General features: G+C 57.2%; 1 protein-coding gene across 7 annotated transcripts in view; it reads left to right on the forward strand.

Annotated features, from left to right (window-relative positions):
* DIP2A (disco interacting protein 2 homolog A) overlaps positions 1 to 19700 on the forward strand; it is a 93037-nt gene that overhangs the window by 47212 nt on the left and 26125 nt on the right. For 5 of the 7 annotated variants that reach the window (XM_036849932.1, XM_036849933.1, XM_036849937.1 and 2 more), the window contains 13 exons: positions 2977 to 3087; positions 4282 to 4405; positions 4750 to 4859; positions 5199 to 5301; positions 6658 to 6722; positions 6945 to 7038; positions 7980 to 8099; positions 9272 to 9386; positions 10731 to 10870; positions 13857 to 13993; positions 14454 to 14534; positions 15005 to 15132; positions 18288 to 18402. In XM_036849932.1, the coding sequence (XP_036705827.1) occupies positions 2977 to 3087; positions 4282 to 4405; positions 4750 to 4859; positions 5199 to 5301; positions 6658 to 6722; positions 6945 to 7038; positions 7980 to 8099; positions 9272 to 9386; positions 10731 to 10870; positions 13857 to 13993; positions 14454 to 14534; positions 15005 to 15132; positions 18288 to 18402 (1443 nt within the window). Of the gene's footprint in view, positions 1 to 2976; positions 3088 to 4281; positions 4406 to 4749; positions 4860 to 5198; positions 5302 to 6657; positions 6723 to 6944; positions 7039 to 7979; positions 8100 to 9271; positions 9387 to 10730; positions 10871 to 13856; positions 13994 to 14453; positions 14535 to 15004; positions 15352 to 18287; positions 18403 to 19700 lie in introns of those variants that run through there. The other 2 variants (XR_005019658.1, XR_005019659.1) reach the window with 2 other exon arrangements.

Below are 19700 nucleotides of genomic sequence, written 5' to 3' on the forward strand. Positions count from 1 at the left end.
TGTCCTGCACTGCCCAACATGGTTGGCAATAGCCACAGGGAGCCGTTTAAATTAACCCAAATTAAATGAAATTAGAGTTTTAGTTCCTTAGTTGCACGAACCCCATTTCCAGGGTCCAGTCCCCGCGTGTGGCTGACAGCTACCATGTGTGATAGCGCGGAGAGAGAACGACTCCACCACTGCGGGGAGTTCTGCTACGCAGCACTGCCCTAGGCAAACTGAGCCAGACTTGAGGAACCCCGGCGTAGCGGGAGGTCCGGCATGGTGGAAGCCAGCATGCTTAGCAGTGAAATCCCCCGTGAGAAGGGTTGCCTGAGGTCAGGTCACCCAGCAGGGAAGCTGTAGGTTGACAGGGTGGTGTGGGGTCTCAGGCTGCTCTCGAGCCCTCAGTCTTTAATGTGGACCAGTAGCCAAGGACATTTGTGGACGACGAAACTTCAACGTGAAAGAGCACAACCAGAGCGCAATGAATGGGGAAAAAAGAAAAGGGGAAAGGGGGTGGGAGGGAGGAAGAGGAAACAACCAACTTGGAGGAGAGCTAGATACAGAAAACAGGTTTTTTAAAAAAAAATTAGTCTTAATATCCCTGGAGATCTGAGGTGAAGATATTGCTCCATAAATCAACAAGAAGATGCTCGTGGGGGAGACCAAGAGATGGAAAGTAGGAAGGAAAAACGGTGCAGATTAGACTTGATCAAGAAGGCCGACATCTGACTAATAGGACTTCCAGAAAGAGAAGGGGGAACGGAGAGTGGAAAGTTTTTAATGCTAATGATGACGCAAGACTATGCCCCGGAGCCGGGGGTGAAGGACTGGCAGGCGGTGCGAGGACCCCCACCGAGGCGCTTACCCCAGCGCTGCGTAGGGCAGGGTGCAGGGACCTCGCGGCCTCCCGGGGAAAGCGGGCTGTGCACAGAGGCCAGCAACCCCAGGGGGGCTCGGTTTCTCAGCGTGGCACTGGGGGAGACAGCTGTGCTTCGGAAGCCCAGAGGGAGTGCGGTCTTCCTGGGCAGTCGAAGGATGTGAGGGTGGGGCACCATTCTCAGACAGGCGGGACTCAGAAGCCTGGGCTCTTTCTCGCGAAGCTCACAGAGGGAGTGCTCCCGCAAACGAGTGCGCGGTCCAAACAGGAGAGCCACCAGCGCGGCCCAGCGTCCGCGAGCTGCGGGCCAGGAGCAGCCAGGCAGGGCCAGCAGGACGAGGCCCCAGGTGGGCAGGCTGGTCAGCAGCTGGTGAAACCCAGGAGCTTACCTGACTGGTTGGTTAGTTAGAAATACTATTGACAGGTTTGACACACCCAGCGGGGCATTTCCGAGCAAGCTGGCCGGTGCACACAGAGGAAGGGAAGCCGGTGAAAGAGGCAGTGGCTGTCACCACCAGAAAGAAAGGGCGAGCTTGCCTGTAGAAACGTAAACAGTACGGGGATGATTCCTCATGATACCTGGCGCTTTAGAACAAACCTGTCGGAACCCCTGACTTATGTTGTGCTTTAAAATGATTCTAAGAATCACTAATTTCTTTCTCTTGAAGAAAGTTCTTGCAAGGACAAGGACTTCCAGATACTTCATTGACTTGCAAGTGAATCCACGTAATTGGGTTAATTATAAAGGATTGATGAGATCACAGTTAGCGATTTAGTGATTGGAAATGAATGGCAAGTTCATCCTCCTGTGATAATATACTTTATAAAAGTGAACAAACACAACTCTTTATAACAGATTCTCTAAGGACAGGTATGTTCTTCTACCAGACATCCAGTCTCGAGGCTAAAGGTCACAGTTCTTAATCGTGGGACAAACGCTATTAACACCAACTTTCAAAGGAGATCTTTGCCGTTTTCAACAAACTTATTAGAAACTTGATTTCCAGACCTCAAGTACAGAATTTTGATACAGATACAGCTTAAATTTTGTCTTATGAAGTACAGGGTTATTAGCTATCCAAGGCCCGGCCCTCAAAGGCCCTGTGTTGTCAGTCCCCTCAAATACTGTTCTGACTTATCATGTAGGTTTCGAGCACACTATTACTACAATATTTGGGACTTAGAAAAACCTCATCCCATAAATAGCTTTTAATTTAACCAGATATTATAAGAAATGGAAATTGGGATGATGGGAGAAGAGAAAGGTGGGGAATGAAGAGGGCTCAGTGTTTGTCTGCAGTAACAGGAAATAAAACACATGTCCAAATACCTTCACACATAAGACATAGCAGTGTGAGCATAGTATCTAAAAAGATGAGAGCAGTTGGCAAAAAGAGGATATAAAACATGTTAAAAGTGGCTGCCTTGGGGAGTGGGGAAGGGTGATATGGGTGTAGCTTTTCGTTAGTACTTTCTGTCATTTTAATTCTGTGTTTTAAAACTTTTTTGATAAAAATAAAAATGTAAGATAAATGTAATAGAATATGTAATTTAAACAGTGGCAGCATGATGACCAGGTGGGAGCAGGGAGTGGGCCCCCGTGGAGACTCCGAGAGGGCAGCTGTGGGGGTCTTGCTGAGTTCTGTGCCCATCACCCTCCCCTGTTAACGTTTCGGTCTTGAGCGAAGGTCTGTCCAAGTAAAACGTTGGTGTCAGGATTTTTTCTTTTGGAAGATCTTTTGATAGACTTTGATTCCTGGTTCCCTCTTCATGTCCAGGTGTTTTTCACCTGGGCTACTTGATGGTGGGTGATGGTCCATCGCGTCCTTCCCTGGGTCGCTGCTGCCCAGATGGTCAGAGTGGACAGAGCTGGACCTAGACCCCGCGGGCAGACCCAGCTGCGCTTGCCTTTAGCCCCAGGAGTTTAACATTATTTTGTCGCATGCGGGGTAAAGACCATAACCTAAAGACTGTGTATTAGAAGTTACATGGCTGCAGACACTTAAGGACCAAGGGTTAGCACTCAAAGTAACGTTTTCTGTCTCAGCAGCAGGCATTCAGATGACTGCATTACTCACCAGTGGATTTCGCGGTTTTCCTTTGTACTCTCGTAGGTGGCGCTGGTGTTTCCTAATAGCGACCCCGTCATGTTCACTGTTGCGTTCTATGGGTGCCTCCTGGCAGAGCTGGTTCCTGTCCCCATCGAAGTGCCACTAACAAGAAAGGTAGCAAGCGCGGTGCGGGCCCCAGGTTCACGGTCCCTGAGGCTTCATCCTGAAGTCCACGTGTCCATTCGCAGGCCTTAGTCTCCTCACTCCAGGTGCCGTCTGGAGTCGGGGGACAGGCGGGCGGGGCTCAGAGAGATTAGAGCAGCTTCATCCCCAGACGCTCCTTTTATGTATCTCGCTGGTGACAAGGGCACTGGAACAGCTGTTGGGGGGGCCAGTATGTCACTTGTTTGAATTTCCCAACAGAAACTAACATTTTTTCCTCCAATGCATAGAAGTTGGGATTTGATGAGGGTTTGTTAAATCATTTCTCAAAATGGTGTGTTTATTGATAATAACTTGCATTTCTTGGGGATAAGTAAATCATTACAGAGATGTTTTGTAGCTCACTTCTAAGTGATAGTTTTAAATATATGGCATCTCTTGCATTTCTGTTCACTTCCGTAACAGCGAGCAGCTTTCATTGCTGAAATGAATGACTCTGGCTGGGGCAGGGGGCGGGTTGCTGGTGTTCTAGGGAGCTGCGATATTTTAGGTATAAATACAAGTAATCTGATTATTGAAAAATAGATCATTTTAGGAGTCGACTCAGCATGTACTTTAGAAAATCCTAGTTTTCTGTGGTATCCCAGTGTTCAGGCAGTTGTTCACATGAGCATTATCTGCAAGAAATATTCAAGAATCCCAAAGGTAAAGCTTGTGAATAAAAGCAGTATATCCCAAAGGAGAACATATGGTGAACAGATATTTGAATACCGGGATTCTTAGGGTAAGACTAGAGTTTGTAAAATTTATAAGAAGAAAATGATAAAACTCTACTGAAGGACATATTCTGTGTGGAAATAATTAAGATTGCTAAAGGTCAGGCCTGCCCATATTAATCTGTAAATTTCAAACACAAATCAAGTGTAAATTTCAATGCTGTTATTTTTGAAGTTTATTAAAACGGTATTAAATGTCATTTGCAAGAAAAAAGTTTGAGAAATTAGCCCATTACCCAGAACTTTATATGTCATGGCAGAAAATATATCTTTCAGATTTAAAAACAATTGTATTTTCTTTGGATGAAAACATAGTATATACCTATAGTATATACCTATACAGGGCTGAATTGTCCTAATTTTCCAAGGGCTGAGAAAAAGAGTTCTGCTCTGTGTGAGCTGAGCGCCTCTGCCTTCTCTGTTTCCGCAGGACGCTGGCAGCCGGCAGGTCGGGTTTCTGCTGGGCAGCTGTGGCGTCGCCCTGGCCCTGACCACGGACGCTTGTCAGAAAGGCCTGCCCAAGGCCCAGACCGGAGAGGTGGCGGCCTTCAAAGGTGGGCCTGGGGGTGGGCAGCGGGCGGCCCGGTTCTCTGCTAACCCGGGCCCTCGGGCGTCCTTTCCTGTCAGCGACCGTCACGGAGATGGAAGGGCCCCCAGGGAAAGCGAGGCTGTGTGCTAGGCCTGGGGGAGTCTCGCTCCTCGCCTGGGTCGGGGTCTGGACCTGTGCGTCCCGCCTGGGGGCCACTGGCCGTCAGACACGAGTTCATAACGGTTCAGTGAGGCGAGGCTCCTCGACTCTCAGCAGCTCGGGCTGCGCGGTGGGCGGCAGAGGTGCCGTTGCGGGGAGCAGAGACCCCTGACCCTCGCCTCTGCCGGGTCCCTGTCTGCGCCCTCACAGGTTGGCCCCCCCTCACCTGGCTGGTGATCGACGGGAAGCACCTGACTAAGCCCCCCAAGGACTGGCACCCATCAGCACAGGACGCGGGGGCCGGGACCGCCTACATCGAGGTAGCGACCTCGCCTGGCGAGGCTGAAACAGAGCCCCGTGTTCAGGGCTTGTTCCCCGAGTGTAGCTGCTGCTGCTTAGATCACAGGCGACAGCTTCTGTGCTTTGCCTCCGCCCCAGAAAGATGAGGTGTCCTGTGGGAACTCACCCAGACCCTCCCCTGGGGACCAGCCTGCGTGCCCTGTTGCCCTCAGTACCTGCCCCGGGTGACCCGACTTCAGCTGAGGGCGTCACCTCGAGGGCCTGGGCGTGAAGTGCACTCCAGTTGAACTGATGGTTGGTGAAGGGGGACGGCCTCCAGAGACATCGCCTAACGAGCTTGTGCTTTTGAAATCTTTCAGTATAAAACCAGCAAAGAAGGCAGCACCGTGGGGGTGGCGGTGTCCCACGCATCCCTGCTGGCACAGTGCCAGGCTCTGACCCAGGCATGCGGCTACTCGGAAGGTGAGGGCGTGGGGCGGCTCTCCGGCCGGGCACAAGGCACCTGGACGCTGTCCCGCGTAGCATCTGCTGTTTGATCCAGGTCGTGCGGCTCGCTTGCTCGGGGCCTCTGCTCTCCTGGACGGGTGGAGTGTGGACACTGGCGTTACAGAGCGTGAAACCCACTCACTACCCATTGGTCTGTGCCCAGTGGGCTGGTTCAAGCTGTGCCGTAGCTGAGGGGCAGCGCATTTTGCATTTTCTTATCGGGACACACTTTTTCTTACTGTTTTCTGTGGCTGGCTTTGGCTTAAGCTGTCACGCACTCGGATGTACCAGTGGAATCTTTGTGGTCAGGGCTTGTCTCTTGGCAATATACAGGCAGCTCCCCCTTTACTGCGAACTATCAGCTATGTAACGTAGAGAACTTTACTTCTTTCCACTAAAATACTGGAATTGAACAAAACTAGGAAGTAAATTGAGTGGTATGTGTAAAATCTGAAATATCAGTGTTTAGAAGCAAGGGCTAGCTGAGGGCACCAGGCAAGAACTCGGTGGACATTTGGAAAAGGATTTTAGGTGTGTTCCAGGGCCTACGTAATTTTTAAAAAATTCTATCAAATCAGGTCCCCTGGTTTTCTTTTTCTTCAGATCCAGTGTTAACCGTACATGTATCACCTATAATTTGGGCTCTTTAGCCAGCAAGGGAACGTGTGTACAGTATTCTTAACAGAATGCAGCAGCATTTCCTGGCACACAAACCAAACTTCCTGTTCACTGTTGGGTGTTCCTTCTGTGGGTGCACCTGGCAGCCCCAGGCTCTGTCCTCTGCCCGAGCTCTGAGCCTCAGGGCTGTGCTGGGAAGCGGCCCTGGGACCCCAGCTACCCCTGCGCCCTACAGCACGCTCGGCACAGCCTCTGGGAGAGAGAGTGGGCAGGAGGGAAGGAACAGCTCTGAAGGGAAGTGACATGGGGAGCCTGTGACGTTTCCCGGGGCTGCAGGATGACGTGAGAAGTGGGGGTGTGCGGGCGTAGGGTTGAGAGGTGAGAGACCCGCCACCGTCCTTCATCTCCACGTCCAAGCCTGCCGCCTCTGGAGCGTACGCTGCCCCCTGTGTTTACAGATGAGTGATCAGCAGATTCTCCATTTTAATCCACAGTTGTATGACCTTCTGCTTTTATGTTTTTCCAGTAATTTGAATAACCAAGTAACTTGATAACCAAGATTATTGATTGATTGGTGCATGGCATTTGGGAGCGCTGTGTATCTTTCCTAAAACCCTTATATGTTGATGATGTAATCATCTCAGGGTTTCTCTGAAAATGCACATGACATGAGGAGGGTCACTCGGTGGTTTAACCATCTTTGTCCTCTTTCAGCTGAAACATTAACAAATGTGCTGGATTTCAAAAGGGATGCCGGCCTGTGGCATGGAGTGTTAACAGTGAGTGCTGTACCTAAACGACCTGACTGTTAGAGGGAGGGTTGCTAACGTTTCACGTCCGTGGGTGACACCAAGCCCTGTTAAAGCTGATGGAGTAACCCTTAGTCGTGTTGGTGTGAACCGTGTCTCTGCACTGAGCTGTCCTGTGAGCAGAGCTCTGGTGCTCTCTGTGCCTTTCCTGGCGGGGTCTGTGCTCAGCCCCAACCGCTCGTCTCTTTGCAGAGTGTCATGAACAGGATGCACGTGGTCAGCATCCCGTACGCGCTGATGAAGGCCAACCCGCTCTCCTGGATTCAGAAAGTGTGTGCGTATAAAGGTAACGGGAGTAGCATCTCTCGATTCATCCTTCATTAGACAAGTCTCTTTGATTTCATCTTTGGCGATTAAGAGAAAATAAAGCAGCATGCAGAACCGCAGGCGTGTGTGGGCCGGGGCCAGGCTCCCCTACAGCCGTGGTGGGTCTGGGTCGCCAGCGCTGGGGAGCTGGGGGGTCGTGGAGGACAGCTCTTTTCTGCAAGGGCCGTAGACTCCTAACTTTATTCTCTCACAGAAATGCTCCTAATTCTTAGTTCTTGAGGTGGCTTTGATTTGAAGTTAGGGCTCTTCAAGCCACCAGTAGCAAAGCTGTTTACTCATAGCGGCTTATGACCCAGAGTGAGGGGGCTGCCCGTGGGGCCCCGCCTGCCCTGCTGTCCACCTGTGGTCAGTCGGTGCTTCCCCAGCACGGCCACACCTGCGTGGTCTGAGCGTCCCTCTGGCTCTGCTTCGGTAGAGCTCGGGGGCACCGTTAGTCACCCCTGAGGGGGACTCGGGTTTTCCTCGCACTGACTGGTCCCGGGTGGCCGTGTGCTTGTCCACTGCACTGATGATGGTGCCGGTTAGCGATGTGACGTGGGCCGTGCTCTGCAGCGTGCTGGGCGCTGTCTCTGTTTACCCTGTCTAACGGAGGAGAACCAAAGTCTGGTGGGGCGTTTGGCGGGTGCCTCTGCTGGTGAGAGCAGGGCCGGGAATGAGGCCCAGCCCGTCTGTTCACATCGGGGGCCGCCCCGCAGCCCCACGTCCCCGGGGCCCCCAGCACAGGGCAGGCCCAGCCTCGCGGCCGTGGGAGGGGCAGGTGTGGGGAGAACAGAGAGGCTCCAAGGGAGAATCAGTTGCGAACGAGCGAGTCGATCTCTAGGTAGGCCGGGCGGCAGGGAGCACGCGGCCTGCTCTGTGTGCTCGCGCCCCTGACGCAGGCGCGCCCTCGCCCCCCCGCAGCCCGGGCCGCGCTGGTGAAGTCCCGCGACATGCACTGGTCGCTCTTGGCTCAGCGAGGTCAGAGGGGCGTCAGCCTCAGCTCCCTGCGCCTGCTGATCGTGGCCGACGGCGCGAACCCGTGTGAGTACCGCCCGCCCCGCCGCCGCCCCCGCCGGCCGGCCGCCCCGCGTCCTCCTGGGCTCTGTGCCCCGGTCTCTGCTCGGGGCCCGAGAGGAGCTGCCGGTTGTGCAGGGCCTGCCCGGGGTGTCCTGGGGAGCCTTGGTTGGCCTTTGGTGGGGTTTCCAGGCAGCACAGAACCGGGGGGGGGGGCGGTGGTGGGAGTTGTCTCACTACTTTAACACCTGTGTGTCACTGTTTGTGCACTGAATCCGCCCTGGACCAGAGGCTGCCTTTCATCTAATCCCCTGTCCAGCTGTGGCCCCGACACTCGGGAGGGAACCCTACCTTCTAGCACCCCAAAGCCTCTCCTTCCCTCCACCCACCCCGAACCCCGAGGGCCCCGCCATCCTGCCTCCAAAGCACCAGGAGCTGCCGGCTTCTCTGAGCCTCCACTGCGGTGCACCCGTCGAGCCACCAGGAGCCCCTCCCCGGGCTGCTGCCCCCCAGACCCCAGATCCCGCCACTCCGAGTGCCCGTCTCTTCCCTGTAGCTCCGAGCCCTCTGGACGGTCTTGTGTGTCCTCTGCTGGACACGAGGACCCATGACCAGGTCCCCTCCTTCCCTGCAGCCTCGCTGTGCAGAGGGTGCAGGTCGTGGTGCAGCCCCGGGGCCCCAGTGGGTGCAGGGCTGTGCTGACTCAGGCCCTGAGCGGGCAGCACCCAGCCTCCTAGGAGCTGAGTTTTCATGGCCCGGTGACGCTGGCAGAGAAGCAGGGACAGAGAGCTAGGCTGCGCCCACAGGAGAGGCACGGCAGGGCCGCTTGGCAGAGGCTGCAGTTCCGAGGCACGCCCAGGAGAGGGCGCGCACGTGGCCGGGGCCTCATGCGGTGGAAGGTGCGGCTGCGGGCGTCTCCGTTAGTGCCCTGGGTCACCTCCCTCTTGGCAGAGCTGCCAGGAGGTGGGTGAGGCCGTGGGTTAGACCTCAGAGACAATGCGGGGCTGAGAGTTGGCTTCTTGTTTGCTGGCGATTTGAGAACGTGCCCTGTTTTTCATGGAAAGGGCCCCACCCGCTCCCCATGAGACTTTGACTGTGAGGTGAAGGGGTGCAGCCCCCAGGCCCGGCGCCGGGCGTCCCCCACGCCGGGTGCCCGTCGGCCTTGCGCTCAGCTCTTGCGTCCACTCTGTCTCACGCAGGGTCCATATCCTCCTGTGACGCGTTCCTCAACGTCTTCCAAGCCAGAGGGCTGAGGCCCGAGGTGATCTGTCCCTGCGCCAGTTCTCCGGAAGCGCTCACGGTGGCCATCCGCAGGTAGACCATCCTGTAGACGCCTAGTTCTTCCTCGTTCAGCCGAATTACCTGTGGTAGCGAATTTGGTTGATCTGTTCCTGAGCAGGAGAAATTGAGAGCAGTGCCCAGCCCTGGGCCCGTTTCCCAGGTGTGTTGGTGTTGTAATGGGGCAGCCCCAGGTGCCACGTCCAACAGCCTGTGTTGGCCGCACGTCCCACACCGGCCTGGTTTGTGGCGCAAGTTCAATAGCGGCTCCCTGGGTGGCGATCTCTGGATTCTTGCAGCACGCGGGCTGGTTTTCCCGAGCGCTCCTCAGGTCAGGAAGGCCTTGTGTTCCGCAGTAAACACTGCAGCCAGGACTCGCCCCTGTTCCAGGAAAGGGTGGCTGGCGGCCAGTGCCCGTCAGCTGTGGACGGGGGTCTGTGCCCGCGGGACCCTTGACCTCCCAGTGATGCCCCCTGGCCCCACCGCCCCCAGGCCGCATCCTCTCTGGGCTCATCTGTGTCGCTCCCCAGGCCCCCGCAGGTGTGCCCCTCGGCTCACCTTCCTGCCCGGTCGTCCACGCTGCCCTGAGCGCCATCCTCGGGTAGAGGGCAGCATGCTCGCAGCTGAGGGTGACTTAGTGTTAATTTTCCACCCTCAACTCAGATTAGCCTCAGCTGTGGTCTTGTGTTATGTCTGTGTATTTATAAATAGTAGTGTAAGTGATGGTAAAATTTTAGTAATAATTAGTGTTAAAAACAACATCTTTATTCTTCACAGGGAATAAGGTGTTCTTCGTTCCTTTGTTCTATGGTGGTTTCTTGTGCTCAGCAGAGTAGTGTTTTCCCGCTGGAGGAGACATGACGTTTGTCTCTCAGCGTCCTGGTTCCTGCTGCTGCGAAGCTAATCAGGCCCAAACTTGGCGTCGCAAACAGCAGCAGTCACTTTACTCCCTCTCCTGCTTCCCGTGGTCAGGAGTTGGGAAGGGCTGCTCGGGGCAGTTCTGCCAGCTGTTCGAGGGTCTCGGGCTGGGGAGTGGCCGACCCTTCGTTCTTCCTGCCTGCGGCCCTGGGCTCCTTGCCCTGGTTTTGGTGCCCGCAGGCTTGCTCCCAGGAAGCGGTCGCCCTGCTCACCTGCCGCTCGGGGCTCCGGGGGACGTCCCAGGACGGCCTGGTGGAAACGTCCTCGCGGCCCACTGGGCCCCCCTGCGGAGGAGTGCGTGACGGGGGGCGTCGCGCGCACCTGTGGGGACACGCGCTGCCCCCCGAGGCCCTGCAGCCAGCACAGGTGGGCACCTGGCTGCTCATCGTCCTGCCGGCAGGGGGCCGTGGTCCCACGCCCACGGGCTCTGTCCCCGCGTCAGTGAATCCGCTTTGTTTCCAGGCCGCCTGACCTGGGGGGCCCTCCTCCAAGAAGAGCTGTGCTGTCGATGAGCGGCCTCAGTCACGGGGTGATCAGACTGGACGCGGAAGAGAAGCTCTCGGTCCTGGCGGTTCAGGACGTCGGTCAGGCGATGCCTGGAGGTGAGGTCGCAGCTGGGGATGGTCTTGTCCTGCGGCCGGGTGGCAGCAAGGGCTCTGGAGCACGCGAGCACCGGAGGGCTTCAGATGATTCCCCGTGTGAATTGGGATTTTAATTTGTAACATATTTTTTGTTTTTGGCCTCCCTTTGTATCACGTTAAAGTTGTGCTAAGATACGGGGTGTGTCTACGGCCTGTGAACCGGACTCTGGTCCCCCACCGTTGGGGAAGTAGTGCCAGAGCTCGGGCTCTGGGTGCTCGCCACGCGCCAGGCAGTCGTCACGCCTCCCCCGAGGCCAGGCGCCAGCCTCAGGCCCCTGGATGTGTGCAGGTAACCCGGTGATGCGACTGTCTCTACGTCCTGACAAGGGCCTGCTAGGGGGGCAGTGTGGCCCTGAAGGTTCCCAGGGGTCCCCGTGCTTCCAGAAAGGCCCCGGGCCTGGATGACGCGTGCGTCGCGGGGTGTCTGTGCCGCCGTGGCAGCCAGCCAGCGCAGGAAGGTGACTGCGCTGTGCCCTGCAGCTCCCCCACAGGCGCGAGCACACGCGGGACCCCGTGCAGGGTCATGGGGGAGAGTTAAGAGCAGAGCCTGGCCCGGGAGGCCCTGTGGCATTGTGAGTTGGGGAGCGCCCCTCACCGCGGTGACCCCACGGCTGCTCCAGCTTCCCCCCTCCCCGTGCCGGCCCCTCTGGGCTCTGGGCAGCTGGCTAAGCCACCTGGTCACCTCCGGAGAGCGGCCCCATCTCTGCGTCTGTCGCCCCGTCCGCTGCTCCCCGGGGTACAGGGCCTGCATGGGCCGGGCGTGAGCCGCCCACGCTCGGGGGCCGGATGGGAACCAGCGGGAGGGCCGCGGGCCGCGGTCTGGGCCTGTGCGTGTGCCAGAGGTTGGACACGTAGAACAAGGCTGGATGTTTGAGTTTGTTTCTAGTTCCACTTTCTTAGAAGCGTGAGTTGTGTTTTTTCCTGGCCTAAGTCTACCAGAAGTAAGGACTCATCGGTTCTGTAGAGGCAGGAACTCCAGCATAAACGTTTTATGAGGGGTAAAGAGCAGAGTCTTTCTGATTTTCAGTTGTTACGTGGTGAGCACAGGAATTCTTTAGAAGATGGTGAAATATTGTAATAGGTGATTCTTTTGATTGAAAGTATAAGGACTTTCATACTGGGGCTCGTTTTATTCTTAAACTTGGACCAGGTTCTGTGTGTGTGCCCACGCTCCCTCAGGCACGTGTGTGCTCCCTCGGGTGTGTGTGTGTGTGTGCACGCGCTCCCTCAGGTATGTGTGTGTGCTCCCTCAGGTGTGTGAGTGTGTGGTGTGTGTGCACGTGCTCCCTCAGGTGTGTGTGTGTGGTGTGTGTGCACGCGCTCCCTCAGGTATGTGTGTGTGCTCCCTCAGGTGTGTGTGTGTGTGGTGTGTGTGCACGTGCTCCCTCAGGTATATGTGTGCACACGCTCCCTCAGGTGTGTGTGTGGTGTGTGTGCACGTGCTCCCTCAGGTGTGTGTGTGTGTGTGGTGTGTGTGCACGTGCTCCCTCAGGTGTGTGTGTGTGTTCCCTCAGGGGTGTGTGTGTGTGTGTGTTGTGTGTGCACGTGCTCCCTCGGGTGTGTGTGTGTGTGTGTGTGTATGTGCATGTGCTCCCTCAGGTGTGTGTGTGTGTGTGTGTGTATGTGCATGTGCTCCCTCAGGTGTGTGTGTGGTGTGTGTGCTCCCTCGGGGGTGTGTGTGTGGTGTGTGTGCACGTGCTCCCTCAGGTGTGTGTGTGTGTGTATGTGCACATGCTCCCTCAGGTGTGTGTGTGTGTGGTGTGTGTGCACGTGCTCCCTCAGGTGTGTGTGTGTGGTGTGTGTGCACGTGCTCCCTCAGGTGTGTGTGTGTGGTGTGTGTGCACGTGCTCCCTCAGGTGTGTGTGTGTGTGTTGTGTGCACGTGCTCCCTCAGGGGTGTGTGTGTGTGTGGTGTGTGCACGTGCTCCCGCAGGTGTGTGTGTGTGTGCACGTGCTCCCTCAGGGGTGTGTGTGTGTGCTCCCTCAGGTATGTGTGTGTGTGCTCCCTCGGGTGTGTGTGTGTGTGTTGTGTGCACGTGCTCCCTCAGGGGTGTGTGTGTGTGCGCACGTGCTCCCTCAGGGGTGTGTGTGTGTGTGTGTGCACGTGCTCCCTCAGGTGTGTGTGCACACGCTCCCTCAGGGGTGTGTGTGTGTGCGCACGTGCTCCCTCAGGGGTGTGTGTGTGTGTGTGCACGTGCTCCCTCAGGTGTGTGTGCACACTCCCTCAGGGGTGTGTGTGTGTGTGTGTGTATGTGCACGTGCTCCCTCAGGTGTGTGGGTGGTGTGTGTGCACGCATGTGCACATGCTCCCTCAGGTGTGTGTGTGTGTCTGTGGCCGGGACTGTTGCAGGTCTGAGTCAGTGAGGACCTGGGGGGTCTTGTTTTCGGCAGATGCACAGCCTTCTCTGTGTCAGCCCCAGGGTTGTGTTACCACGGCACGCAGGGGCTGTCCCTTTTGGTCTGGTTGTGCTGTGGGCGGGGTCTCTGTTGGTTTAGAACGCAGGCGAGCGCGCGGATCTGGGGGGAAACGCACGCGCAGCAGCGCCACCCTCCACTGCCTGCCCTCCTGAGGCACTGGGCCACAGGCGGCCACGTGGGTGGGCGTGCTGCTTGGTGAAGACAGAAGGGGGTCACGGGGCCGCGGGAGGGGCCCACGCTCGGGTGGGGTCGTCAGGCCTGGTGTGGGAGCCAGCCCGAAAGGCAAAGGTGCGAGCGGATGGCACCTCCCATCTCCTGTGGGTTCAGGAGGGCGGGGCCGGGGGCACGACAGAGCCCGCGTGACTGGGAGCGTTTCTGTCACCTTCACGTACCGTGTGTGGAACACGCAGGCTTGTGGCCAGCGGGGTGTGAGTGTCCACCCTGCAGAGGCCAAGCCCGCGGGTCTCTGGGCATGACCCATCTCGGTGTCCTCTTTGTTCGTGCCCTTGAGGGTTGTTTTCTCTCTTTAGCTAACGTGTGTGTTGTGAAGGTGGAGGGGATCCCTTATCTCTGTAAAACCGATGAAGTTGGAGAAATCTGCGTCAACTCCAGCGCGACGGCGACAGCGTACTATGGGCTGCTCGGGATCACAAAGAACATCTTTGAGGTCCGCGCCTGGTCCCTACCTTTGTGCTGAAGTCGAGTCCACAGCTGCGGAGGGGTGGGAGGGGACAGTGGCGTAGGGCTGGCTCTGGCAGGCCAGCCGTACGCGGGCGCCTCGTGCCCCTGACGGATCCAGGTTGGCCCAGGGAAACCAGCCTCTGGGCTGGAGCCGTAGGGTCGTCAGGAGAGCCCAGCGAGTGCCCCCCAGCCCCCAGGCCGGGACGGGACAGGCCAGGAGGGGGAGCACGGGCCGTGGAGGCCAGGAGCCTGATGGAGGTCTCACCAGACGGCAGGGACTTTGGCCCTGGTGGGAGCCCCTTCCCCTCCAGGGAGACGCGGCGATGCCCATCTGAGGAGCCATGCCCGGTGTGGGCAGCGCCTGCCGGGCCCTCTCTCCCCCCCCGCCTGCCGCTCACTTGACCCCTGTGGACCACGCCTGACCTTGTCCTCTCCACTCTGTGCAGACTGTCCCAGTCACGGCAGGGGGCGCGCCCATCTCCGACAGACCTTTCACCAGGACGGGGCTGCTGGGCTTCATCGGGCCTGTGAGTATGTCCCGCTGGCAGACCTGGGCCTGCAGATGGGCTCAGAGCTGGGGAGGGGTGCTGCTCCGCGTCCCCTGTGCACAGGACCCCCCCCACCCCGCGACAGAGTCCCGGCCTCCAGAACGTCACTGGGGCCGAGCTGGGGGGCCCTGTCTATAGCGCAGGAGCATCAAGTCCTTAACAGACTTCACCCTCAGCTGCATTCCCATCTCTGACCTTTCCGGTGCTGACGCCTGCCCTGGGTGCCCCCTCGCACCCCCCCTCCCCCCACAAAGCCCGCCAGGCTTAGGGCCCCTTTACCCCTGGTGGCCCCTGCCCACGGTCTCCCTGGGCAGGGAGACCGTGGGCAGGGGGCCCGCTGGCCCTGTCTGTGAGTTACCTGGTCTCTGAGCTGTCGGGTCTCTGTAGCAGGGCCTGAGCCACAGGGCCTGCCCACGTGTCCGGGGCCCAACCAGCATCCTTGCCTTCAGGATAACCTGGTCTTCGTCGTGGGCAAGCTGGACGGGCTGATGGTGGTGGGGGTCCGCAGACACAACGCGGATGACATCGTGGCCACCGCACTGGCCGTGGAGCCCATGAAGTTTGTCTACAGAGGCAGGTGATGCGCTGCGGGTCCCCTTGCCGTGCCTTTAGGTTCCTTCTCTAGTTAACCTTCGAGAGGTCTCCTGCAGTGGAAGGAAAGCCCAGTGATTTGAATACACAAAACCTAAAAATTCCCGTTCATCAGAGGAACTTCACAAAGAACAGGATGACATTTGCAGCGAGGAGGCCAGAGTTGGAGTCCTCACCATCCACAGAGCTCGTGGTTCCTTAGAGGGTGAGATCCAGACCTTGACCTGGGCACGGAGACCGGGCCCAGACGCCACACGGGGCACAGTGCACGTGAGGGCGAGGGCACCTGGGCAGCTGCCCGAGAACCTCGGGAGTGCAGCCTGGAGTGGAGGGCGCCCTTTTCTCTGAAATCACCTGAGGCTGTTCTCTCCTGGGATAGAGTCAGTTCACCTTCTCTGAATGTGTTAGGCAATCACTTTACAGATTCTCATGTCTATAGAGCACGTAAGGGGGCCCCTGGCCTGGGCCCCGGGCGGCTGGGGCGGGGAGGGGGTGCCCTGTCCAGCTCGTCCAGCTCCGAGCTCTTTGTCCTGGAGGAGGTGGCCCCTTCTCCTAGCTGGTCCACTCAGCCACTGCATTTCTTCATTTTATTCTTCTCAAGGTAGTGCTTTCGTTACTCAAACTAGGGTGCCTGTGAGCCTGGCTGGAGCCTTCCTTTGAACATACCTTAAAGAAACGATCAGGGAATTCTGCCAGTGGTAGGTCAGCGGGGTCTGCCGGCCCTTCCCCGGGTCAGGATGACGGCCGCGTATAAGCACTCGGGAGAAACCAGCAGGGCGGGCAGGCCTGGTGGGCGCGTGCAGCCTGGAGCTGGGGCGCACAGGACTCACAGCAGAAACCGAGACACCGTGAGTGCAAGTGTCCACCGAGGGGACGCCGGGGTCGCCCACGCCCGCTCCTGGGTGCGTTAGGGAGCCTCGCATGGCCACTGACACCGGACGGCAGCTGGAGGTGACGCCGGCCCAGCGACTAGCGGGGGTGCAGGGTGGTCGCCCCCGCGGATGGAGAGGTGGCCTGCGTGCCTCCGCCAGGGCGGAGCTGAGCACTGGCGAGGTCGCGGCGTCACGACAGAAGCCTGTTTAACGGATGGAGTAAACGCAGGGCAGAGGTGGCTGTGGAGTGAGCTGACACGCTGGAAAGCCAGATAAAGAAATTTCTCCAGAAGTCAAGAGATAGAAAGTTTAAAAGAAAAATTAAGAGGGAAGCAGAGCAAGAAGGGCTGGCATCCTGAGAGCAGACTCAGGGTGGGGGGTGCATGTCTGGACCCCGAGGAAGGGGGCCTGTGGGGTGGGCCTCCAGCCAGCATGCGTCAGACTCCCCGGCAGAGGGGCTGGAGTGAGAGGATGACAGTGCAGTAACGTTTTAAGTTTTTCAGAGGAACTTTTAACCTAGATTTTATATTCATCCCAAGATGTCGCTTAATTGTGCAGTTGCAGTAAAAGTATTCTTGGGTACATAAGGTTCAGAAGTTTTGTCACAAAAAGACCATGTTTGTGAAAACACTTTTGGGTGAGGTACCAAGAGAAACAAGATGTGTGAAAGTAAGGAAAGGTTAATACTGGGTAAAGTTTGTTGCATTAAAGAGAGTGGGTGCACGTGTGTGCATGTGCGTGCCTGTGCGTGTGCCTGCGTATGCGCGTGCCTGTGCGTGTGCCTGCGTATGTGCGTGCGCCTGCGTATGTGCGTGCCTGTGCGTGTGCCTGCGTATGCGCGTGCCTGTGCGCGTGCCTGCGTATGCGCGTGCCTGTGCGCGTGCCTGCGTATGCGCGTGCCTGTGCGCGTGCCTGCGTATGCGCGTGCCTGTGCGCGTGCCTGCGTATGCGCGTGCCTGTGCGCGTGCCTGCGTATGCGCGTGCCTGTGCGCGTGCCTGCGTATGCGCGTGCCTGTGCGCGTGCCTGCGTATGCGCGTGCCTGTGCGCGTGCCTGCGTATGCGCGTGCCTGTGCGTGTGCCTGCGTATGCGCGTGCCTGTGCGTGTGCCTGCGTATGCGCGTGCCTGTGCGTGTGCCTGCGTATGCGCGTGCCTGTGCGTGTGCCTGCGTATGCGCGTGCCTGTGCGTGTGCCTGCGTATGTGCGTGCGCCTGCGTATGTGCGTGCCTGTGCGCGTGCCTGCGTATGCGCGTGCCTGTGCGCGTGCCTGCGTATGCGCGTGCCTGTGCGCGTGCCTGCGTATGCGCGTGCCTGTGCGCGTGCCTGCGTATGCGCGTGCCTGTGCGCGTGCCTGCGTATGCGCGTGCCTGTGCGCGTGCCTGCGTATGCGCGTGCCTGTGCGCGTGCCTGCGTATGCGCGTGCCTGTGCGCGTGCCTGCGTATGCGCGTGCCTGTGCGCGTGCCTGCGTATGCGCGTGCCTGTGCGCGTGCCTGCGTATGCGCGTGCCTGTGCGCGTGCCTGCGTATGCGCGTGCCTGTGCGCGTGCCTGCGTATGCGCGTGCCTGTGCGCGTGCCTGCGTATGCGCGTGCCTGTGCGCGTGCCTGTGTATGCGCGTGCCTGTGCGCGTGCCTGCGTATGCGCGTGCCTGTGCGTGTGCCTGCGTATGCGCGTGCCTGTGCGCGCAGCGGCCGAAGGAGCAGCCAGAGAAGGTAGGTCTGTGAGGGCCCAGAGCTAGCTTGGCAGCCGTGCCAGCAGGATGGGCGTGATGGGGACACAGATGCTTGTCTCATAAAGAAAAAGAGAATCCACTCAAAGTCCAAAGGAAGAAAAAGGCAACACAGAGAAAAGGAGAACATGTTGAACTTCTTCGATAAGCCATGAGAAAGACGACCACCGACGTCAGTCACAGACATGAGCAGAGTGATGAGTGGTGAGAGATTTCGCCTGGACTAAGAAATAGATAATTAACAGAACTTCTAGACAGAGATTTTTGCATAAGGAAGTACATCACATAGATTAACATTGCAATTAAGGAAAACCTTCTTTTACAACGTGTGCCTGGTGGTTTGCTGTGCACTGAAGTCCTTTCTGTTTTGTGAATCGAAACTTATTTCATCCACATTGGAGGAGGTTCATGGCTGCTTCCCTTTAAATTCTGTTGGACAGCGTCTCCCTCCAACCCTGCTGCGGCTTCCGTCTGGGCGGGACGGGGCGTCTGCGTCCCGGCCCCCCTTGCTGGGCGGTCATCTCTGTCCCTTCCTCCCCCAGGATCGCGGTGTTCTCCGTGACAGTGCTGCACGATGACCGGATCGTGTTGGTGGCAGAGCAGCGGCCTGATGCCTCAGAGGAAGACAGCTTCCAGTGGATGAGCCGTGTGCTGCAGGTGGGTGCGTGTGGGCACACGGCGGGCACTGGCTGAGCGCGGGCTGACCCTCGAGGTGAGGGGCGGCCCCGCGGAGCTGCCGTCCACCAGGGTGAGAGATGCAAACTTGCACGCATCGGTGTTTCCACCGTTGTGCTTTGAGAATTTCAAACGTGTAGCAAGGCTGGAAGCGTAGCCCAGTGAACCCCTCGTGCCCGGGCTGGGGCTCCGCGTGCTTCCCACCTCGTGACACCCGTTCGACACGCACGTGCCCTCGGCCTCACCCGCGTGCTGCGCGCTGTCCTTCCCTACACGTCCACGTTTACATCCTTAAATACTGAACTAGATTCAACAAGTTCTTTTGCGGGGAAGGGACTAAACTTTGCCTGCAGTAAAGAGCACAAACTAAATGTCCACTCAGCTTTACTGAATGTAACTTACATGTAGAAGGAGCCCACTTTCAAGTGTCCAGGTTGATGAGTTTTGACAAACGTACGCACCCAGGTAACCACAGGTAAGAGTGCTCCCGTCTAACGGGGAATTGCTGGCTGCTTTGTGTCGCCGGGGATGAGCCCTGCCCCCGCCCTGGATGTCCGTGCAGACGAATCTCAGTGTGGGCTCCTGGTCTGGCATTCTTTCCCTCAACATCACGTTTGTGTGGTTCCTCGTGGTGTGTGGATCAGTGGCTCATTCCTTTTTATTGCCAAGTTGTGTTCTTTTGCTTATCCGTTCACACCTTGGTGGACATTGGGTTGTTAATTTTTGGCTATTGTGAATAAGGCTACTGTGGACAATAGTGTACAAATCTTTGGGTGAATTTCAGTCCTGGCGGCTTTTCAGGGAAGCCCTCTGGTGTCCCGATAGCTCCAGTTGGTTGTGTGGCGTGTGCTCGGCCCCAATCCTAAGAAAGGACACTTGTACAGAGCAGACAAGGTCCAGTGTCAGGGAGGCCAGGGAGCTCTGAGCTTCAGAGCGTAGGTTTTTCTACTAATATTTACAACGTTTATTTTTAATGAAAATTTTTAATGTTTTGTTATGGAATATTTCTAATATACGAAACATACAAAAGAGAGTGTAACAACCCCTGTGTGTCCATCACTGCTTCAGCAATGACCAGTCAAGGCCCCAGCCGTGCCCCGCCCATCCTCCCCGCTTCTCCCTAGGGAGCGCTTTGAAGCAAATCCCGGACTCACAGATTTACCTGTAAATTTGAGTGTCTCTTTCTTTAAAAAAGAAGTACCAGTATCACATCTTAAAAATTAACAATAAAATTTTTATTCAGGTATAATTGCCATGTAACACTGTATTAGTTTCAGGTG

Source organism: Balaenoptera musculus, chromosome 4 (genome assembly GCF_009873245.2).
Source record: "Balaenoptera musculus isolate JJ_BM4_2016_0621 chromosome 4, mBalMus1.pri.v3, whole genome shotgun sequence".
Classification (NCBI taxonomy): domain Eukaryota; kingdom Metazoa; phylum Chordata; class Mammalia; order Artiodactyla; family Balaenopteridae; genus Balaenoptera; species Balaenoptera musculus.